Genomic DNA, 17,465 nt, shown 5'->3' with positions numbered 1-17,465 from the left:
ATAGAGTCTATTGTGGAAATAATATGTTATGGACGTAGGCTTTTTATTTCATAATTACCAAGTTTACCTGCCCTCTATCTTGCCCTTTCTACTTAATAACATATACTCAAATTCAGATTTTCTCCCTCGCTATCCCCTGAACTCAAAACACGTGTGCTTTTAAAACAAAACTGCTAGAACCTTGTCTGACGACCACGTTCCATCACGGAAAAGGTTCACCCAGACCGGCTTTCCGGAGTATCCCAGGCCTGACAGTCCTGCAGAGTAAAAGGGGGTGTGTCCGCGGTACCTTAGCCCTCTCTTCCACCTCCCCGCAGCGACGCCCCGGGGCCCCATCTTGGGGAAGGCTTGGGGAGCTCTTTCCAGAGCGTCCAGACCTCAGCCACCCGCCCACCTTTCTCGGGGCTGTTGCTATTCCCAAATGGGAGAATAGGGGGTGGTGCTGGCGAGGGCACAAATGAATCCCTAAACCCTTCCCACTGGGAGCTCCTGTACCCCCATCCAAGTCTTCCTCCCCCGTCTTGGGGGGGGTCTCTGCAATAACAGTGACCCTCTCCCTCTCTCTCTCGACACACACAGAGGGCGGGGGGGGGGGGGTCTACGCGCGAAGCCAGAGGGAGTGGAGAGCATCGAGCTGGGAAGGCAGGGCATCTAGGGCGCCGGGGAAAAAGGGTGGTCCCCTTTTTGAGAGCTCTCGCCACACCACAAAGCCGCTGCCGAGCCTGGGAGTGAACGGGGGCCGAGCCCACACACAACAGGGCGGGAGGGGGGTGCCGCCGGGACCCACCAGCTGCTTCAGGTCCTCCTCGGAGAGCTCCGCGTAACGGTACCGCTGCTGCTCGAACTCGTACCGGGTGGTTTTGGCCACCACCACCACCCGCGACGGGCGGAAGCCGCCGTCGGGGCGGCTGCCACAGCCCGCCAGCTCGCGCGGCTGACCCTGCCCCAGGTGCCGCCGGCCGCCGCCGTCACCGCAGAGCCGCGGCCGCGCGGCGGGGCCTCCCGCGCCCGGCCCCCTCAGCACCGCCGCCCGGCCGCCCGCCACACGCCGACAGCTGCCCAGCAGGAAGCCTCGGTAGCAAGTCATCCTCCGCCCGGCGGGGGCTGCAGGCCCGAGCTCCCGCCTCGGCTCCCCGCCACCAGCAGTGCGCACCACCCGCGCCGCCCGGGCCTCTAACTCCGCGCCGGACCGGGAGAGGTTAAGTGCACCGCCGTGCGTGGCCCGCGCCGCGAGGGGGACGTGCCCAGACGTTGACGGGGGCGGAGAAAGCCGGGCGACTGGGAAGCTGGAGAGCCGCAGCCCGGGAAAGGTGGGCGGGGAAGAGCCGGAGGCTTCAGGGTGGTGGGTTTTGCTTGTTTGTGTAGCCGTTTCCATCCACGCCTGCGCAGTGGCCGCTTCGCCGCCCCGGGGGCCCACCTCCTGCTCCACCCCCTTCCCGGGGTGGGCACCAAACCCACCCGCCCGCCCCCAACTCTGTGGGCCAATCAGAGCCAGCAGCGGTATCGGAGCCCGATGAGCTGTGGGGATTGGCTGCGGCCGGAGGAAGGGCTGGAATTCTATTTGGCGATTGAGCTGCCTTAGGAATCCAGCTAGAACCGGTCTGAAGCGGCGCGGGGGCAGCGGGGGCGACGGGTGGGGTTTCGAGTGCCCAGGCGGGAGAGCAGGTGCTTCTGGGCACTTCCTCGCTTGGGTTTCATTATTGCACTTTATCGGCTCGTATAAAGCTAGACCCTTTCATTATTGCGCACAAGACTAGATTCTTTACTCTTTCATTCAACCAAATCTAGTCGGATGGCCGATATGACCAACGCTGGGCTGGGGGCCAAGGAGACTGACCAAGGACCATCTGCACAGTTTGCGTGGCCTAGAGCAAAATGAAAATTCAGAGCTTCTTGCTCAGAAAGTATTAAGAATTGCAAGACAGCAGTAAGCCGAGTGCCTGGCCCATCTAAACACGGTGCCTTGTGGGACTGCACAAGTTATAGCCCCTGCGGACAACCAAAAATCTATCATACCAGGGAGAGAAAGACGGGTAGCCTTTGAGGAAATCAGAGGATAATGGGTAGAGGAATCTGGCCAAGTGGAGCATTTCTAGATGGGGAGGTAAGATGGAAAAAGTAGATAGGTCAATAGAGAAAGGTAAGAATGTTAGTAATTTGGACTTCATTCTATAAGCAGTAGTTAGCCTTTTGAAGGCTCTTAACTGGAAAGAAGTGAGTCCTGAAAACAATAATGACTTTATCTGTCTTGGGACTGTTGAGTGGATTGGGAGGCAAGAGGAGGAAGGAGACTTGGTGCTGTTGGAGCAGTTACACATGGCCCTGGGTTGACTTAGTAGTAATGGAAGTAGGAGAAAACGCTCCTTTTACAAGGGGAGAATCAAATGGCAATCCACGTCCTACTGTTCATCCTTCCTGCTCCTTACATCCATTTGCTTGGGTGCCCTCTTTGCTTCTTTATAGTCGTAGCGTTATCAATAACTAGCCTGTGGACTTCCGGCAGGTCACTTCAGCTTTCTGGGCCGCGGATTCCTCATCTATAAAATGAGGATGTTGAACTAGAGTGATACCAAGGTTCTTTCAAAGCCCAAATTGATCCTGAATCCGGACTCTTCCTTTTTAGCTATCCACCACCACCAACATTCATTCATGGGTTCACTGAATATTTATGGAGTCCCTACTGTGGGCCAGAGAGTATATTAGAATAGGAAATAACACAATGAAGGCTGATGTCTACTTTTAGTAGGTCACTGATCCCTTCTGGTCAGGAACTTTGCCTCACAGCAGGTGCTAGTAGTGACTTGCAATGGAAATTTAAGCACATCTCTTAACTTCTGTGGGGTGTGAGTTACTCGTGTATAACTTGAACATCCTCAAGATCCTTTCTCTTCTCACCCTTCCAACACCTTATCCTAAGGATTTCCACAGAGAAAACAGCATGAGCAAAAGTATGGAGCAATGAAATAGCAGTTCTGAATTGCTAGAGAATTTAGAGGGAGGCAGGCCACAGTGGGAAGTGAGGCTAGGGAGGCAGACAGGGGAAAGACATGGAAAGTGTCATGCTTAGGAGCTTGGATTTTATCCTGTATATGCTAAGAAGCCACTAAAATGGGAAAATGGCATGCTTAGCTTTGACAGGAATTTCTTAGAAGAAACAAGCAGAGAATAAATACCTGAAAGATACTCAACCTTATTAGAAATTAAAAAGATACAATTTAAGGTAATTTCACTGAAATAGTCTTTTATAGCCACTAGCTTCACAGAAATTAAGTTTTGGCAAACTTCCAATTGTTTGAAAACTATTACATCAAATCTTTATTAGGCTACACATTTGCCAGTTATTTCAATAGCTTCTCCAATGCCACAGTTTGCAAGTATCCTCTTAGAAACTTTAAATGTGTTCATGTATTCCAGTTTGTTCACTCCCGAGTCTGATGTCAAAAATCATGCAGTACTGTGGGTGTGATTTATCCGTTGCAAAACAAACAGAAGTGCTTGCATTCATGGATTTAATATGAATTTCAAAACCCTCAAACTACTAAAATAATCTGTAATGTTACTGAGTTTCAAAAACTCAAACCCCATCTCTGGCAGGGCTGATATACTTTTCTAGTGAGTGAGCTTACCCAACCACCTGGTAACTACATCTCAAGCTTATTTGTTCTCAACGTTTTATGGGAAAAATTATATATCATTGTGATATTCATAACTTGAGGATTTACAAAGGTTAAGATGTATCCTTCCAACCCATTTCATGTACATTCTGACTCTATGAAAGATACACACACCCCTTTTTTTAAATGACATCCACATATTCCAAGACTTGTATAAGGTATTAATCCTTGAGGTCTAAGGATTCCTGGCTTTGACAGTAATGGATGTAAAATAGTATTTTACGAGAGAATATTCTGATGGTCCATAATTAAGCTGAATAACTTGGTAGAGTCTAAAGTCTTGTTGAAAGAGAAGAATGTTAAGGTTACTTGAGTATAAGATATATAATTAGATACATTAAATATATATCTAGATATTTGGGAAATATTTAAGTAAATTGTGACAAAAGCAGCTCCTTTTTTCTTGAAAGATTTTATTTATTTATTTGACAGAGAGAGACACAGTGAGAGAGGGAACACAAGCAGGGGGTAGTAGGAGAGGGTGAAGCAGGCTTGCTGATGCGAGGCTCGATCCCAGGACCCTGGGATCATGACCTGAGCCAAAGGCAGACGCTTAATGCCTGAGCCACCCAGGCACACTGACAAAAAGCAGCTTCTATCAAAATCTAATTTGTATGCTTTGAAATCATCTACCTAATAACTTATGAAAATGATTATCATTGTATGATGATCTCTTCACCTTACAGAAAGGTCAACATATGTAGAAAAGCCAAAAAGAAGGTTAGATCAAGATATATGACAAAGAGAAACTATAAGATGTTTCAACTTCTATTATCCCCTCCTAAATATTACTAAATATTTGCATAAAAATTGTAAGAAGGAATAGTAGAGTGGATAGAAAATGGTTTGAAAGTCATAAGCTAAATATCCTGTTCCTGCATTGGTAACCATGTCATAATCCAGAAATTTTCACTTTTTCTCTCTGCCTTCCTGATATTCTATTTTTTATTCTGTTGCACTGACATTAATGTGTAGATAAGTAATTGAAGTAGTCTAGTTTTTTTTGCTTGGTATATGAAGAGAAGTACAAAGAAAATCAAAGAAAGAATGAATGAATTCAAATGATATTAAAATATTTAAGGCATTGAGAAATATTGCTTTATCTCCACCCTAAAGTGAGCACAAGAATGAACATGTCAGGAAGATAAAGATCTCTGTTCTCTGCTTTACTTTAACAATTTAGTGCAATCACAGTGTTCCCGTATCAGCTAAGATCTCATAGGAAAAGAGAACCGATTCTTTAATTTCTTCTCCAGATGTCTTCCTGTTTATTTTCGCCTCTAAAGAAAATTTTCCTCTGTGTTCTGTATCAGAGGCATTTTTTGGGGTTAAAAAACCCAACCAACTTTAAACTTCTGTTTTCTCATTGTTTTTATTCTTCCTTTTATGCTAGAGCTATTCTTTGATTTTTTCCCCCTTCTCTCTACCTCTTCTCTATTCCTCTCTCACATTAATTTTTCTTTTCCATTTCCTGAGTCATTGCTTAATTTAGAAGGGTGCTATATTTCTTCTATAGTCACTAGAATGAATAAGCCTCTCTTAGTAGCTAACTTTTACTAAGTTATAGGGAAAGAGCAAAACTCTGAACAATTTATATACTAACCAAATTAAAGTCTAAAAGAATTAATTGAACTTTCACATGCCAAACCATACATACATACTGTATGTATGCATGTATGAATCTATATATCTATCTAAATAATTGCTTTTATTACTATAAAAGGTACTGTAGCAAAATAATGTAACTTTAAAAAATGTGTATTCATATGTATATATCCAAATGAATATTGTTCTTCAAAGTAGCATTTAGTGAAGTTAGACCCATTATTCCAAATATGTTGTCATTGTTCAAAAAATTTTCAGAAATCATTTTGGAATTATAAATCCTATTCCCTAGTTATGGACTGAATGTTTATGTTCTCCTCCAAATGTATATGTTGAAGCCCTGACCTCCAATGTGATGGAATTTGGAGATGGGGCTTTGGGGGGTAATTAGGGTTAGATAAGTTTAAGGGGGCAGGGCCCTGGTCTAATGGGATTAGCACCCTTATGGGATGAGACACTAGGGAGCTTGCTCTCTCTCTGCCTGTGCTCCCACAAAGAGGTCCTGTGAGCATGCAAGGCAATGACAGCAGCCTACAACCATGAGCAGGGGCCTCAGAATAAGCCTATTTTGTTGACCCTTTGATCTTCAACTTCTCAGCCTCTAGAACTGTGAAAAATAACTGCTGCACAGTGTGGTATTTTGTTATGACACCCTGAGAAGACTAAGATGCCTCTAACAAGGGAATATTTAGGAATCATGATCAAAAGTCATTTTGAAGTCATGGGGCGATCAAACTGCATTGAAAAATGAAATATGGCTAGAAGCACTAATTTTTCTGTGTAACTCATAAAGTGTCTCTGAGACAAATCTCAAAAGAAGAGCATCAAAACTTTGTTGCACAAATGTTGAAATTAGTACAGTCTACCACAATAACAGCATTTAAGAAAAAAATTCATTTGGGTTTATATGAATATATTTGGTTTTTTTAAAAGGTCTCTATACAGCTACACCCATTAGAATATTAATGACAAGCTAATTACATAAAGCAAAGAACAAGTTAACATATTTTACTTTTTGTATACTTACTGTTTTGTTACATAGTTAATGTATTTTGTTCATCCCTTCAACAACTATTGGATGCTGAACTGGAGTCAAGCATATACAAGGTGAAATGGATATAGGTCCGAGAACAATACTATCTTTAAAGGAATTCATACCATGAATATATAATCTTATAGTAGTAGTAAATCCAAAGGTTAAATGAAAATACACATTTCCCAGAAGAGAAACATGACTAATGAAATGTTAGTATGCAGATATAGCGTTTTGGAAGAAATGACTGGAAATCTTGTAAAATATTTGTTTTATGACCAGGCAATGTATGACTGAAAAAATATTTTGGTTAGATATTTATGAAATCCAGCAATTTATTTGAACTATTATATCCACCAATGTGATGAATAGTCCAAATTAGTTATCAAATCCTATTCTAAATTAGCTTCTTCAAAAATGATAAATTTTGAACTTCCAAAGTCCGTGTATTTCTTAAATTCTGTGATTTTCTCCACAATAATCAAAATGTAAAACCGTGCAATTATTAGACTATGTAAGAGAAAAATCTTAATTGCACCAAATTATCTTTCATGACCTTTGCTATAAAAACTCTTCAAGGAACGAATAGGATCTTCTCATTTTGTAGGATGGCTTAGTATTTTCAGTAAGATGACCAATCTTTTTGTAGATGTTGTCACGTTTATAGTAGATAGCGTTCATGAACAGGCAACCGACTGTCTGTGGGTCCACCTAGAAGCATCTGTGATATAAATTTAAAATATTATAAAATGTTATATTCAGATTAGATTTAATACTGAACACAACTCAACATGAATATGCATGAATATGCTTACTGTGAGGAAATGCAATATATAGAATATACATTTTATATGTAACATTTGGAAATGTTGCTAATTTTAAACATGACATTTCAGATAATTAAACCCTTCCTTAATTCATGGGCAACAAAGTTTTAAAAAATAGACTTTTTATTGCTTTCCTAACAGTTTAGCATTTATATGCCACACCTCCTGGAGAAAGTACTAAATGAAAAGGGAAAAATGGCAGAGGAACGGTGGGTTCATATGATTGACATTTACTTTGCATTATTTCGTTGTTTCTCATTTTGTATGAGGATAGTTGCATATTACTCTTTCCTAAAATGGAATATAATAAAATATAGATTTCCTAAGTGCGACTTTTGTTGATGAGAGAATTTTGCCATTTAATCCTATTTCAAGTTAACATTTCTAATGGATACCAATCCATTTTCTAATAGACCCCATTTTATTATTGACCATATAAACATTATAAAAGGTAATTTTATTTATACATCTCACACATTTTAAAGAATAAGAAACCATCTGTTTAATAACGACAAGAAAAATCATATTCACTTAGTTCTCTGGCTCACTGAGTCAAGCAGTTTATAATCCTGATCTGCATATTTTGTGCATTTTTCTTCTTGATTACATTTTTAGTATTAGGCAAAGGAAGATATTTCATCAAGTCTTGCACTTGTACTCTGATAGAATGCTTGCTAACACACTGTCTTTGTAAGTATGTTACTTAGTTCTCTGTAGAGCAGAATTCAGGCCTAAATGAAACTATTACTGAATATACTTGGCACCATTTATATAACAGAGCTGGGCTTATTATTTTCTTCACAATGTTTCTCTCCAAAAATAATGATAGGTTTTTGTTTTAAATCTACTCATCAGGACAAGCACTGAAACCTGAAACTCTGCTAACTACTGGTTCTACTTTAACCTTGCTCAGTTCATGAATCTGGACACAATAAAAAAGATAATACTGTTTGCCCTAGGCAAAAAGTCTCAAGTCCTTGAGAATAAAGCAGTCAGATTCCAAAAAGGAGATAAATAAGAGTTTCAGTATTTCAAGCCAGATTTGTCTGGTGGGCTCCATTGTAATGTGTTTTTACCTTTATGATATATTTATAATTTCTTCTATTATAGCCAATAATAGGAAAATGAGAACATGTGAAGAGAAACAAGTGGGTCAGTTTCAGTGTATCAGTGTAAGACTTTATGGTATTTTTATTAAGTTTATGTGCAAATGACATACAGGCATCACAATGGGGACGACTTTTGGCAAAATCATAATGAAGGCCACAGATAGAAGACAATGATTTACAAACCCATTCCTCTGATCCAAAGAGCTAGGACTCTAATTCCCATCCACTCTAAACAGATTAGTTCCACTTTACAAAAATCTGTTTCATATATTAGAATTGTGCAGAAGATTTCTTTCTTAAACCGCTGACTTAAGAAAAGCAAAGCTATTTACCTGATCTATTTTTCGTGACTTGGACCAAATCCTCCTCCTCCTCATCACAGCTTTCGCAGTTTAATTGTCGGAGGCTTGGTTCTGACTGGCTTTCGGCTTGATTTACATCTTCCTGTTTATCGAAGCTTCGAAGTGCAATGAGCCGATGATGTATTGCTGCATACAGACATCCTGTGTCTTGGGCGCTGGCCTGCACGAGGAAAATTAAGTTGTTAAGAATATAAATAGGGGCACCTGGGTGGCTCAGTCAGTTAAGCAGCTGACTCTTGATTTCAGCTCAGATCGTGATCTCAGGGTTGTGAGATCGAGCCCCATGTCGGGCTCCGCGCACTGACGGTGAGTCTGCTTAAGATTCTCTTTCCTCTGTCCCTCTGCCCTCCCCTGCCCTCTCTCTCTCTCTCTCTCTCAAAATAAATAAATAAAATCTTAGGAGTATAAATTACTTAATAATAGCCACATTTTAGAAATTTTTAATCTTCCACTATTAATAAGGAAGGAATTATATGGCATAATTCTAGAATATAAATAACCCTAAAAATTAAAGAGTAAAAAGCCATTCATCTTGAAGCAAATTCAATCTGAAAGTGAATAATTTTATAACAGGTCCCAATTTGTGCATTTTAAACTGAGAAATGAAATTCTGTGATTTAAAATTTCTCTTTGAAGACTATCCTTCCTCCACTGTTTTACACTGTAGAAAATTGTAGGGTGGATGAAAAAAAAAGACCACCTTTCCTTTACATGACTGTGTTTTGATGTCCCATGCAAGCCTCACAGCTCAGTGAAAAAGCAGAGCCCATTAGAACCATCTATAATATTGCATCGTAGAAGTTCAGTGTGCCGGCCATTGTGCCACAGAGCCACCCTTATGATATTGTATCAGAAACACATCAGAAGGAACACCTGGGTGGCTCGGTCAGTTAAGTGTCTGCCTTCTGCTCAGGTCATGACCCCGGGGTCCTGGGATTGAGTCCCGCATCGGGCTCCTTCCTGAGCGGGGAGACTGCTTCTCCTTCTGCCTGATGCTCTCCCCTGCTTGTGCTCTCTCTGTCTCTCTCTCTCCCTCTGACAAATAAGTAAATAAAATCTTAAAAAAAAAAAAAAGAAACACATCAAAAGTCTGTTCTCAGTACTTTTCTATGCTGCTTTTATGGATGCTGTTAATATAAAAAATGATGGTGACAATAACACTGGTATAACAATTATGGTTACTACACTCTTTTTTATTCAATCCTTACAATGAAACCATGAGTGAATTATTTATTTCACTTATATTAGCAAAAGCACCCAGCACAAGTATTCAGTATATTCTCATTTCCCACATCCCTCTACAGATGAGGAGATGAAGGCTCAGACAGGTATAATGACTTGCTTGAGTGTGCTTAGCTAGTCAGCAAATTGGTTGGGCTAGCATCCCAGATCTTTGTCATCAAAGTCAGTGCTCTTTTAAGGTAACATGGCAGTGGTTTACATTTTTGTATCTTTTCACAATTTCACAGAGAATCTAGGTAAATTATTCTCCTTGCTAACCCTCCAGAAAGCTATCTTACTTTTCAAAGCCAAGAAATGAGGGTTGAACAAACTACATGCCAACTTTTTGGGAGAAGGGTCTTAAGTTATATATATTTTTTTCAAGATTTTATTTATTCATTTGACAGAGAGAGACACAGCGAGAGAGGGAACACAAGCAGGGGGAGTGGGAGAGGGAGAAGCAGGCTTCCCACCGAGCAGGGAGCCCAACACGGGGCTCAATCCCAGGACCCTGGGATCATGACCTGAGCCGAAGGCAGACGCTTAACGACTGAGCCACCCAGGTGCCCCGAGTTATATTTTTTCATTTGCATGTTCTTAAATTCCATTAATTGCTTTGGGGGGAAATAACTATAAGTTAAATAAAATATTTTTGTTCCTCATATTGTGCTAAATATTATATAGTAGATGTTGAGAAAATAATTGTTGACTCTTGCCTAATTTCATTTTTTACATTATATGCAAAGCTGTAATTTTTCCTTAGTAAGTTAATAAATATTGAAAGAGTATTTGTAATTGAAATATAAATACTACTCTGCCACCTTGACTTTCTAACATTAAAATTTAAATGTCTTCCACTAGTCAATATATTGCCTTTTGCCAAATTCATTCAGATATATTCGTTCAAGGAATTCAGAACAAGAAATTAAAAATAAAATCACAATGATATATTTTTTGAATAACAAATTCTCAATGCTTAAAAGAATGATAATTCCCAGGAAGTACCATAAGAAAATGCTGGCGAGAATGAAAATTGACTCAGTCTTTCTGAAGAGAAATTTGTCAAGACAAGTCAAAACCTTATCCCAAGAAAATTAACATGTATGTACACAGAGAATTCCTCACATCTTTCTTGCAGAACTTATAATAATGAAAGACAGTAAATTACCTTATTTAACAAAGTGGAATTAATGGAATAAATTAGGGTGCACAATAGAATTCTTTTCGCCTATTAAAAGAATTTTCAAAAAATGAACTAATGACAGGAAAACACTCATTTTCATTGATGAGTGAAAAGGTTACCTATGTGTACTTCATAATCAAATATTCGCATTCTAATCTATTCAACCACTTTATAAAGTATATTATTATCTTTATTTGGCAGATGAGTAAAATCAAGTTAAAGAATCTAAATAACCTACCTGAAGATCAAATACATACATATGTGTGCACACATATATATGCTAAAATATAAGAAAAATGTTAGTAATGACCATGCCTGGGAATGGAATTTGAGGTGATTTTTATTTGCATTTAGCTGGCTTATCTCTAGCAGATATCCTACAATTTACGGAGCCAGCGTGGGTCAGATACTGAACAGCAGAATCTCATCTTAGCTAATGGTCTCAATCTTAGTATCAGCTATAGGCAGGCTGCTTTACTTGCTCAAAGCCAGGGGATCCAGCCTGGCAGAGTATCAAGGATTGTCTCCCTCGATGGTAAACAACATTTGGGCATTATCTTACTCTAACATCTCAATACTCAACATCACTTACACCTAACAGTGCCCTTACTGGTAGTTAATAAAACCTTTGGTTTTTCATCATTGGGCACTTGGCAACTTTTTTTTCCCATTACTTTCCATTCCATTTCCATTTCCATTACTATGGGAGCTAATTTACTTGTACTGTTACCTTCTGCCTGAGTCACGTGAGTACTCAGTCTGCTCCAGTCTTCTGGGTCTCAGCCCATGTGGGAAACCTAACCTTTTTTCTGGTTTGATCCCTGCCAGATCACTCTCTTTTGTGCCTGGATCTTGTGTTTGAGGTCAAGCATTCCTGCTGCCGGGAAAAGCTAAGCTTGTGCTCCCATCCTGTTACCTTGGAGACTGACTCATGTCCAGAATGGGAATGCGCTGTTGGACTGGTTGTTTTGACTTATGAGCCCTGTGTTTTTCCATTTCTCACTGGTTCCTTTCCAGTGATCTCAAAGCCTTCTGAATTTCAGCATTCAGTATAGGCACTGGGCTGTGTATTCCACTGGACTCCTAGGAGCCAGTCTTGACAACAGTCCCTTTGGTAACTTAGTAAGATTGTTGACATAATTTGTAATACCATTACACATAATGGTAAAGAAAAATGTGGAGGTTTGAAGCATACATCAATACATATATCAATACATTTATGTCCCAAATGTCTTGGGACATATACCAATTGATTACTATAGATTTTGGTGTTAATCTGTAAATTTCATGTAAAATTTAGGTCTTATATTAAACTGTAAACAACCACAATGAATGGCTGAGGTTTGTTTTTTTGTTTTTTGTTTTTTGCCAGTGGTGCAGGTTACAATGAAATTAAACAATTTAGCAATTGCAGCGATCTAGAAATAGAGTAGGATAATTCTCTCTCACTGTAATTTGTTACTTACCTGAATTAAAAACACTTTGATGCTATAGTCTTCTAAATCAGTAGCTGTTATTCGCAAATTTTTGTGGTTCGCTCTTTGAATCTCCATTTGAGCCCAGAGTTTGCTATTGAGGATCAGCCTCAGGCTGCCTTGATTGCGCATAACTAAAATGGGAAGGTGAATATATAAGACTACAGAACAGTTGATTACTTGACCTTCTGGGGAATTTGCCATTTTTGAAAGCAAAGTAAATCTCTCAGTGGTTTTTCAGACTGTATTTTCACTATTACATTGTAATTTGGCCTGATTATAAGTTGGTTTTCAAATTGAGCTTTATTATGTTGGAGGACTAATTTTGGCTTAAAAGCTGGAATTATTTTTTTTACTATAATATTAAAAAATGATTAAAATTTTAGAACTCCTTTGAGGATCTAGTGGTCTGAAGAATATTTATCCAAGAATTGTTTACAATGGAGAAAACTTGGCTTTAGCATTCAAAAAATGGAATTAGCTAAAAAATGACATGGCTATTCAAGATAATAGTGTGAACCCATTAAGAACTGGGAAGAAAGATAACTACCGATGTGGAAAGGTGATCATGGTATACCACATAAAATGTACAGTCAGGTTACCCAGCAATGTAAACACCATGCATCACAAATTTTGGCAGGCAGTGGAAAGAGTGGCATTGAACAAGAGTAGAAAAACAACTAGCACCTGCCTTGGGAATAATACTTGGTTGGGTTACTTAGAAACCTGTATGCCAGTTATAGAACTGAAGACACGGTTCCTATTCTTTTCATGGGAGTTCTATTCCTCACTGGTTTCTTGAGCTTGATATCTGAAGCTCAATAAACATCCATACACATGGATCCAACTTCTACCAATGGTTCCCTCCACAGCTTTGACTGCCCAGTGTTGACCAGTAAACCTACCCACCCTGCCCAGGGGGCTCACTTTCAGTTTGGGCCTCTGAACAATGCCCAGTGTATCTTTTCGGATGCCAAAAACTTTCTGAGTGTTTCAGTTTGATTGGCTCCAGATTCTCACCATCACTCTGGATGTCAGTAACCACACGCAGGATTCAGGAACCACACACCTTTATTTCCTAGGAAACTGACCCTTCATCTCAACCCAAAAGTCATGTTTAGAATGCCAAGAATAAACAACAGGGCAAATATTCTCTTTTAGAAAAACTATTTTTTCATCAAAAATGATGTCATTCTATGTACGGCCTTTAAATAATACGGAGATTACTGTTGAGGTGTGTGCTGGGCTTGCTAATAGGTGCTTAAGTGCATTATCTCACTGAATTCTCACAGTTGCTCAATAAGTCATGGAGTACTATTCTGCCCATTTGAAACGGATGTAACTAGGGCAGGGAGAGATTAAGTACCTCGTCCAAGGTCGCTAGTCAGTGACAGAGGCAGAACCAGAGGCTGCTCTAAACAGGAAGCTGCTACAGTACATTAGAAACAAAATTGTTTTCAACAGACTGATGTGTTGACTCTTTGATAACACATCTCCAGAAAATGATGTGTACCTATTGGTAATTTTGCTCTGAGAAAGAGTGGGTTGCTTTACAAAATGATTCCTTACTTAGTCTTGACTGGAATGTTCCACAATCACTGCTCGCTGTGTCATTCAGCCTCAAAGCTCCTCTGCCCCTTTCAATCCAGGACTGTGTTGTTTTGTTGAATATAAAAAGCTTGCAGTTGATCTAAAGGACAATTTTTTAAAATGTCAAATATATAAAATTTTTTTTCAAAGTGATTCCTTTCCTATGCTGTTAACACTTTTCTTTGTCTGACTTTACCAGAATAACCTGTTAATGATTTGTAAACCAGCTTTAAAAATTTAACTTTTAAAACATGCAATTTTTGAATAGTTCAAATATCAAAAAGCAAAAAAGATGTACAAAACGGAAAGTCTTTCCCAACCCTACTTCTGCATCTGTCAATTTCTACCCCCTGCAACAGGTGATCGCTGTTGCTAATATTTTGTTTATCCTTCTAGAGATATTTGTATGTATATACATGCCAATACATATGTCCCTTTTTTTTCTATAAATGGTAGAATACCATACTTTCTGCATCGTGCTTTTTCACTTAAAAATATATATACCAACTTTTAAATGAAATTTAATGTTATTTGAGCTATGTAACTTATGTGAAAGTAAAGGATTAGTGAAACTATTTGCATGCTCAGAATTTTTTGAGGAATACAGCATCAGAACTCGGATGTGGTACCACAGAATACCGTACTATAATTTAGTGCTTACCAGAATAAATATTACTGTGTACAGGAATCACCCAGATGACTCGTTAAAAATACAACATGCCAGGGCCTCACCCCTAGGAATTACTTCACTTAACCTCGTTTTAATCTGATCTGAGAGTTATGCTTGGAAGCACACTTGTATAGTAAATGTATCAGTAAATCATGGGAGAAGAGAAGAGAAATGGAGAGATTTGGGGGTAAAAGCAGATGGAGAAAGAGAAAGGGAAATCTGCACCTTGTTGAAAAACCATTATGTCATAGTAATTACATTTCATGTGCCTCGGCTGATAGGCCACTCAACATTCAAATCCTATGTATGATACTGAATATTACATCTCTGAAAAGCTTGCTTTATATGAAATCCAAAACTTATATAAAAGAACTTTTCAAAGAAAGACAGAATTTTTTTATCTTGAACTGAAATCTATTCATCTTATCATTTAAAAATGTCCAGGGTAAGTAGAAATTTTCAATCATAGGATGATAGCACTGATTATAAAAGTAGGCATGAAAAGTATAAAAATTAGGTCTGAAGTTGTTTTAAGACAGGATGCCTGGCTGTCTTCTTTCTAAAAGACTAATATGAATGCTTGTAAACCCAATAATCCATCTTCCTGAAAATTACACATACTAATGTATGAATACAACAAACTATTGGCTTAGTCTTTGGAAGCCCCTCACAGTTTTACTGAAGCAGCTCTGTCCTAATGAAAACTGTACTTCTGCCTTTATTTTTAAAGGGGTTCCTGCTTACAGAAACTTGACTTCATGTACATACGTGCTGCCAGAAAGCAACGTGTGATATACAGACCTTTAATACATTATGCTCTGCTTCTTCCCCTGTTACAACATCAATTTTCTCCAGCAAGCATTTGGGTGATGGCTTAGAAGAGAAAGCAGCAGCTGATTCAATTAGGGATATATTTTTAATAGAGTCTGTGCCTAAGAAAAAATAGGGGGGAAAAGACACATAAAACCCCATCTTTCTCTACTGTAAAAGCTATTGTCCCCATTAATATACAGGTCTCCTTAGCTTTTTATAACAATGAGTGTTTCCCGGGGCACCTGGGTGGCTCAGTCTGTTGAGTGTCTGTCTTTGGCTCAGGTCATGATCTCGGGGTCCTGGGATCGAGCCCTACATTGGGCTCCCTGCTCCGCGGGGAGCCTGCTTCTCCCTCTGCCCCTCCCCTCTGCTTGTGCGCGCGCACGCAAGCGCACTCTCTCCCTTTCAAATAAATAAAATCTTTGAAAGACAAAACAAAACAAAAATGAGTGTTTCCCCAAAAGTGAAACTACTCGAGTTTAGATAAATCTCTTAATTATTTCTCATATGCTCAAGTAAAAAAATGTTTAAGCTTATGTATCATACAACCATATTTGTATGCTTTAAGCTTTACCAAAAAGTTTTAAAGCGCTGTGTTATTTTTTTTTTGTATTTTATAGCTATTAAACAAATGACATGGGAAAACAGGAAATACACTAGTTGAATCTTTTTTTTTTTTTTTACAAATGACAAAATTCTTACTTGAATTTGGAGAGTTGACAGGAAATTCTAGAGTGGATTTGAACGGTTTTTCCCTGGTGTTTGAGTCATTTTCGAGTTGAGGTTGGGTGAGATGTTGAATATCCTGGGTGAGGGAAAAAGATATATTACAGAATTTTATCCCTATATATTTGCAGCAAGCCAAAGTTACCTTTCTTTCGTCTAGTTCAACACGGCAAACTCTACTGCGATGTTTTTGTTTTGGGTTCCCAGTGTGCTCTACGGGGAAATCCTTCCTATCACATCACAGGACCTTGGTCCTGATTCTGAGGAAGCATAGTCTGGTTACCACCAGCCTACTTCAGGGGGGATCTCATTCCAGGGCCAAGGCGAGAAGGTTTAGAGACCCGAAAGAAGGTAGCAGCTGTTCCCTGCTACCACCAGACCACCCTGACGCCCCGAAGGAGAGGCAACTCTCATCTCTGTTTCAAGGCATTTCGGTATTCCCAGTGCCTCGCTCTCTATCCAAAATAATCATACAAGTTACCCAGAGAACCCACTCACTGTCTCAGAGCTCATCTTAATTTTTCCTCTAACACAATTTCTGCCAAAAATCGCTTTTAAGGCAGCACACCCGGGGCCCTGCACAGGTGCTGTAACCAAGGCCTGTGAAGAAAGAGTGAGTAACTGCCCGGCCATTTATGATCCCGGAGATTCCCCCGCAGAACAGAGGGAATTAGAACAGTACTTCAGAACTTGGGTTTCTGTCTTTTCCTTTATGAACTCAAAACTCTTCCACATTATTTAACTGGATATTCTAAGATATTCTGCTAAAATTGGTAGAGATGAGTGTGATTATTTCCATTTTAAGAAAATAAACAGAAAGGCACAGAAAGTTTCATGACTCTCTGGAACAGTGCATGGTCAGCAAACGAGTCAGGAGGGCATTCTGACCCCCAGATCACAAGGTCACGGGATTATAGGATTAAGCAGAGGACACATACAAGTGATCACTACAGCTCCTGCTATCCTAGGATGTTATCATCTTAAAGAGACAGGAAGCTCAGTTTTCCTTTGCAAGCCAGATTGAAAGTGCCCACAGGAAATGTATACGGGTACCTCCTCAAAGCAAATTTCTAATCCCAACTGTAGTTCATTTGCTCAGGTATGTCTCTGTCTCCCCTTAGATTATAAGCACCTCTAGAGCACAGTGTCTCCCTTTTGCTTTGCATAACCACTCACC

At 39.7% G+C, this 17,465-nt stretch overlaps 2 protein-coding genes across 10 annotated transcripts in view; both read right to left on the bottom strand.

Moving 5' to 3' along the window:
- NADK2 (NAD kinase 2, mitochondrial) overlaps positions 1 to 1,389 on the bottom strand; it is a 40,752-nt gene extending 39,363 nt beyond the window's left edge. Inside the window, exon 1 of one of the 3 annotated variants that reach the window (XM_027605448.2) lies at positions 788 to 1,389. In XM_027605448.2, coding sequence (XP_027461249.2) covers positions 788 to 1,375 — 588 coding nt within the window. In that variant the 5' untranslated portion in view covers positions 1,376 to 1,389. The remainder of the gene's footprint in view (positions 1 to 787) is intronic. The other 2 variants (XM_027605446.2, XM_027605447.2) reach the window with 2 other exon arrangements.
- Positions 1,390 to 6,175: 4,786 nt separating this feature from the next.
- RANBP3L (RAN binding protein 3 like) overlaps positions 6,176 to 17,465 on the bottom strand; it is a 43,239-nt gene continuing 31,949 nt past the window's right edge. For all 7 annotated transcript variants that reach the window (XM_027606039.2, XM_027606037.2, XM_027606036.2 and 4 more), the window contains 6 exons: positions 16,265 to 16,367; positions 15,551 to 15,681; positions 14,059 to 14,179; positions 12,481 to 12,623; positions 8,581 to 8,770; positions 6,176 to 7,033 (listed from right to left, as the gene is read on the bottom strand). In XM_027606039.2, the coding sequence (XP_027461840.1) occupies positions 6,990 to 7,033; positions 8,581 to 8,770; positions 12,481 to 12,623; positions 14,059 to 14,179; positions 15,551 to 15,681; positions 16,265 to 16,367 (732 nt within the window). In that variant the 3' untranslated portion in view covers positions 6,176 to 6,989. The remainder of the gene's footprint in view (positions 7,034 to 8,580; positions 8,771 to 12,480; positions 12,624 to 14,058; positions 14,180 to 15,550; positions 15,682 to 16,264; positions 16,368 to 17,465) is intronic.

The sequence above is a fragment of the Zalophus californianus genome, chromosome 5 (genome assembly GCF_009762305.2).
Source record: "Zalophus californianus isolate mZalCal1 chromosome 5, mZalCal1.pri.v2, whole genome shotgun sequence".
Classification (NCBI taxonomy): Eukaryota; Metazoa; Chordata; class Mammalia; order Carnivora; family Otariidae; genus Zalophus; species Zalophus californianus.
The sequence above is the reverse complement of the archived record's forward strand: the minus strand, read 5'-3'. Positions and strand labels throughout refer to the sequence as shown.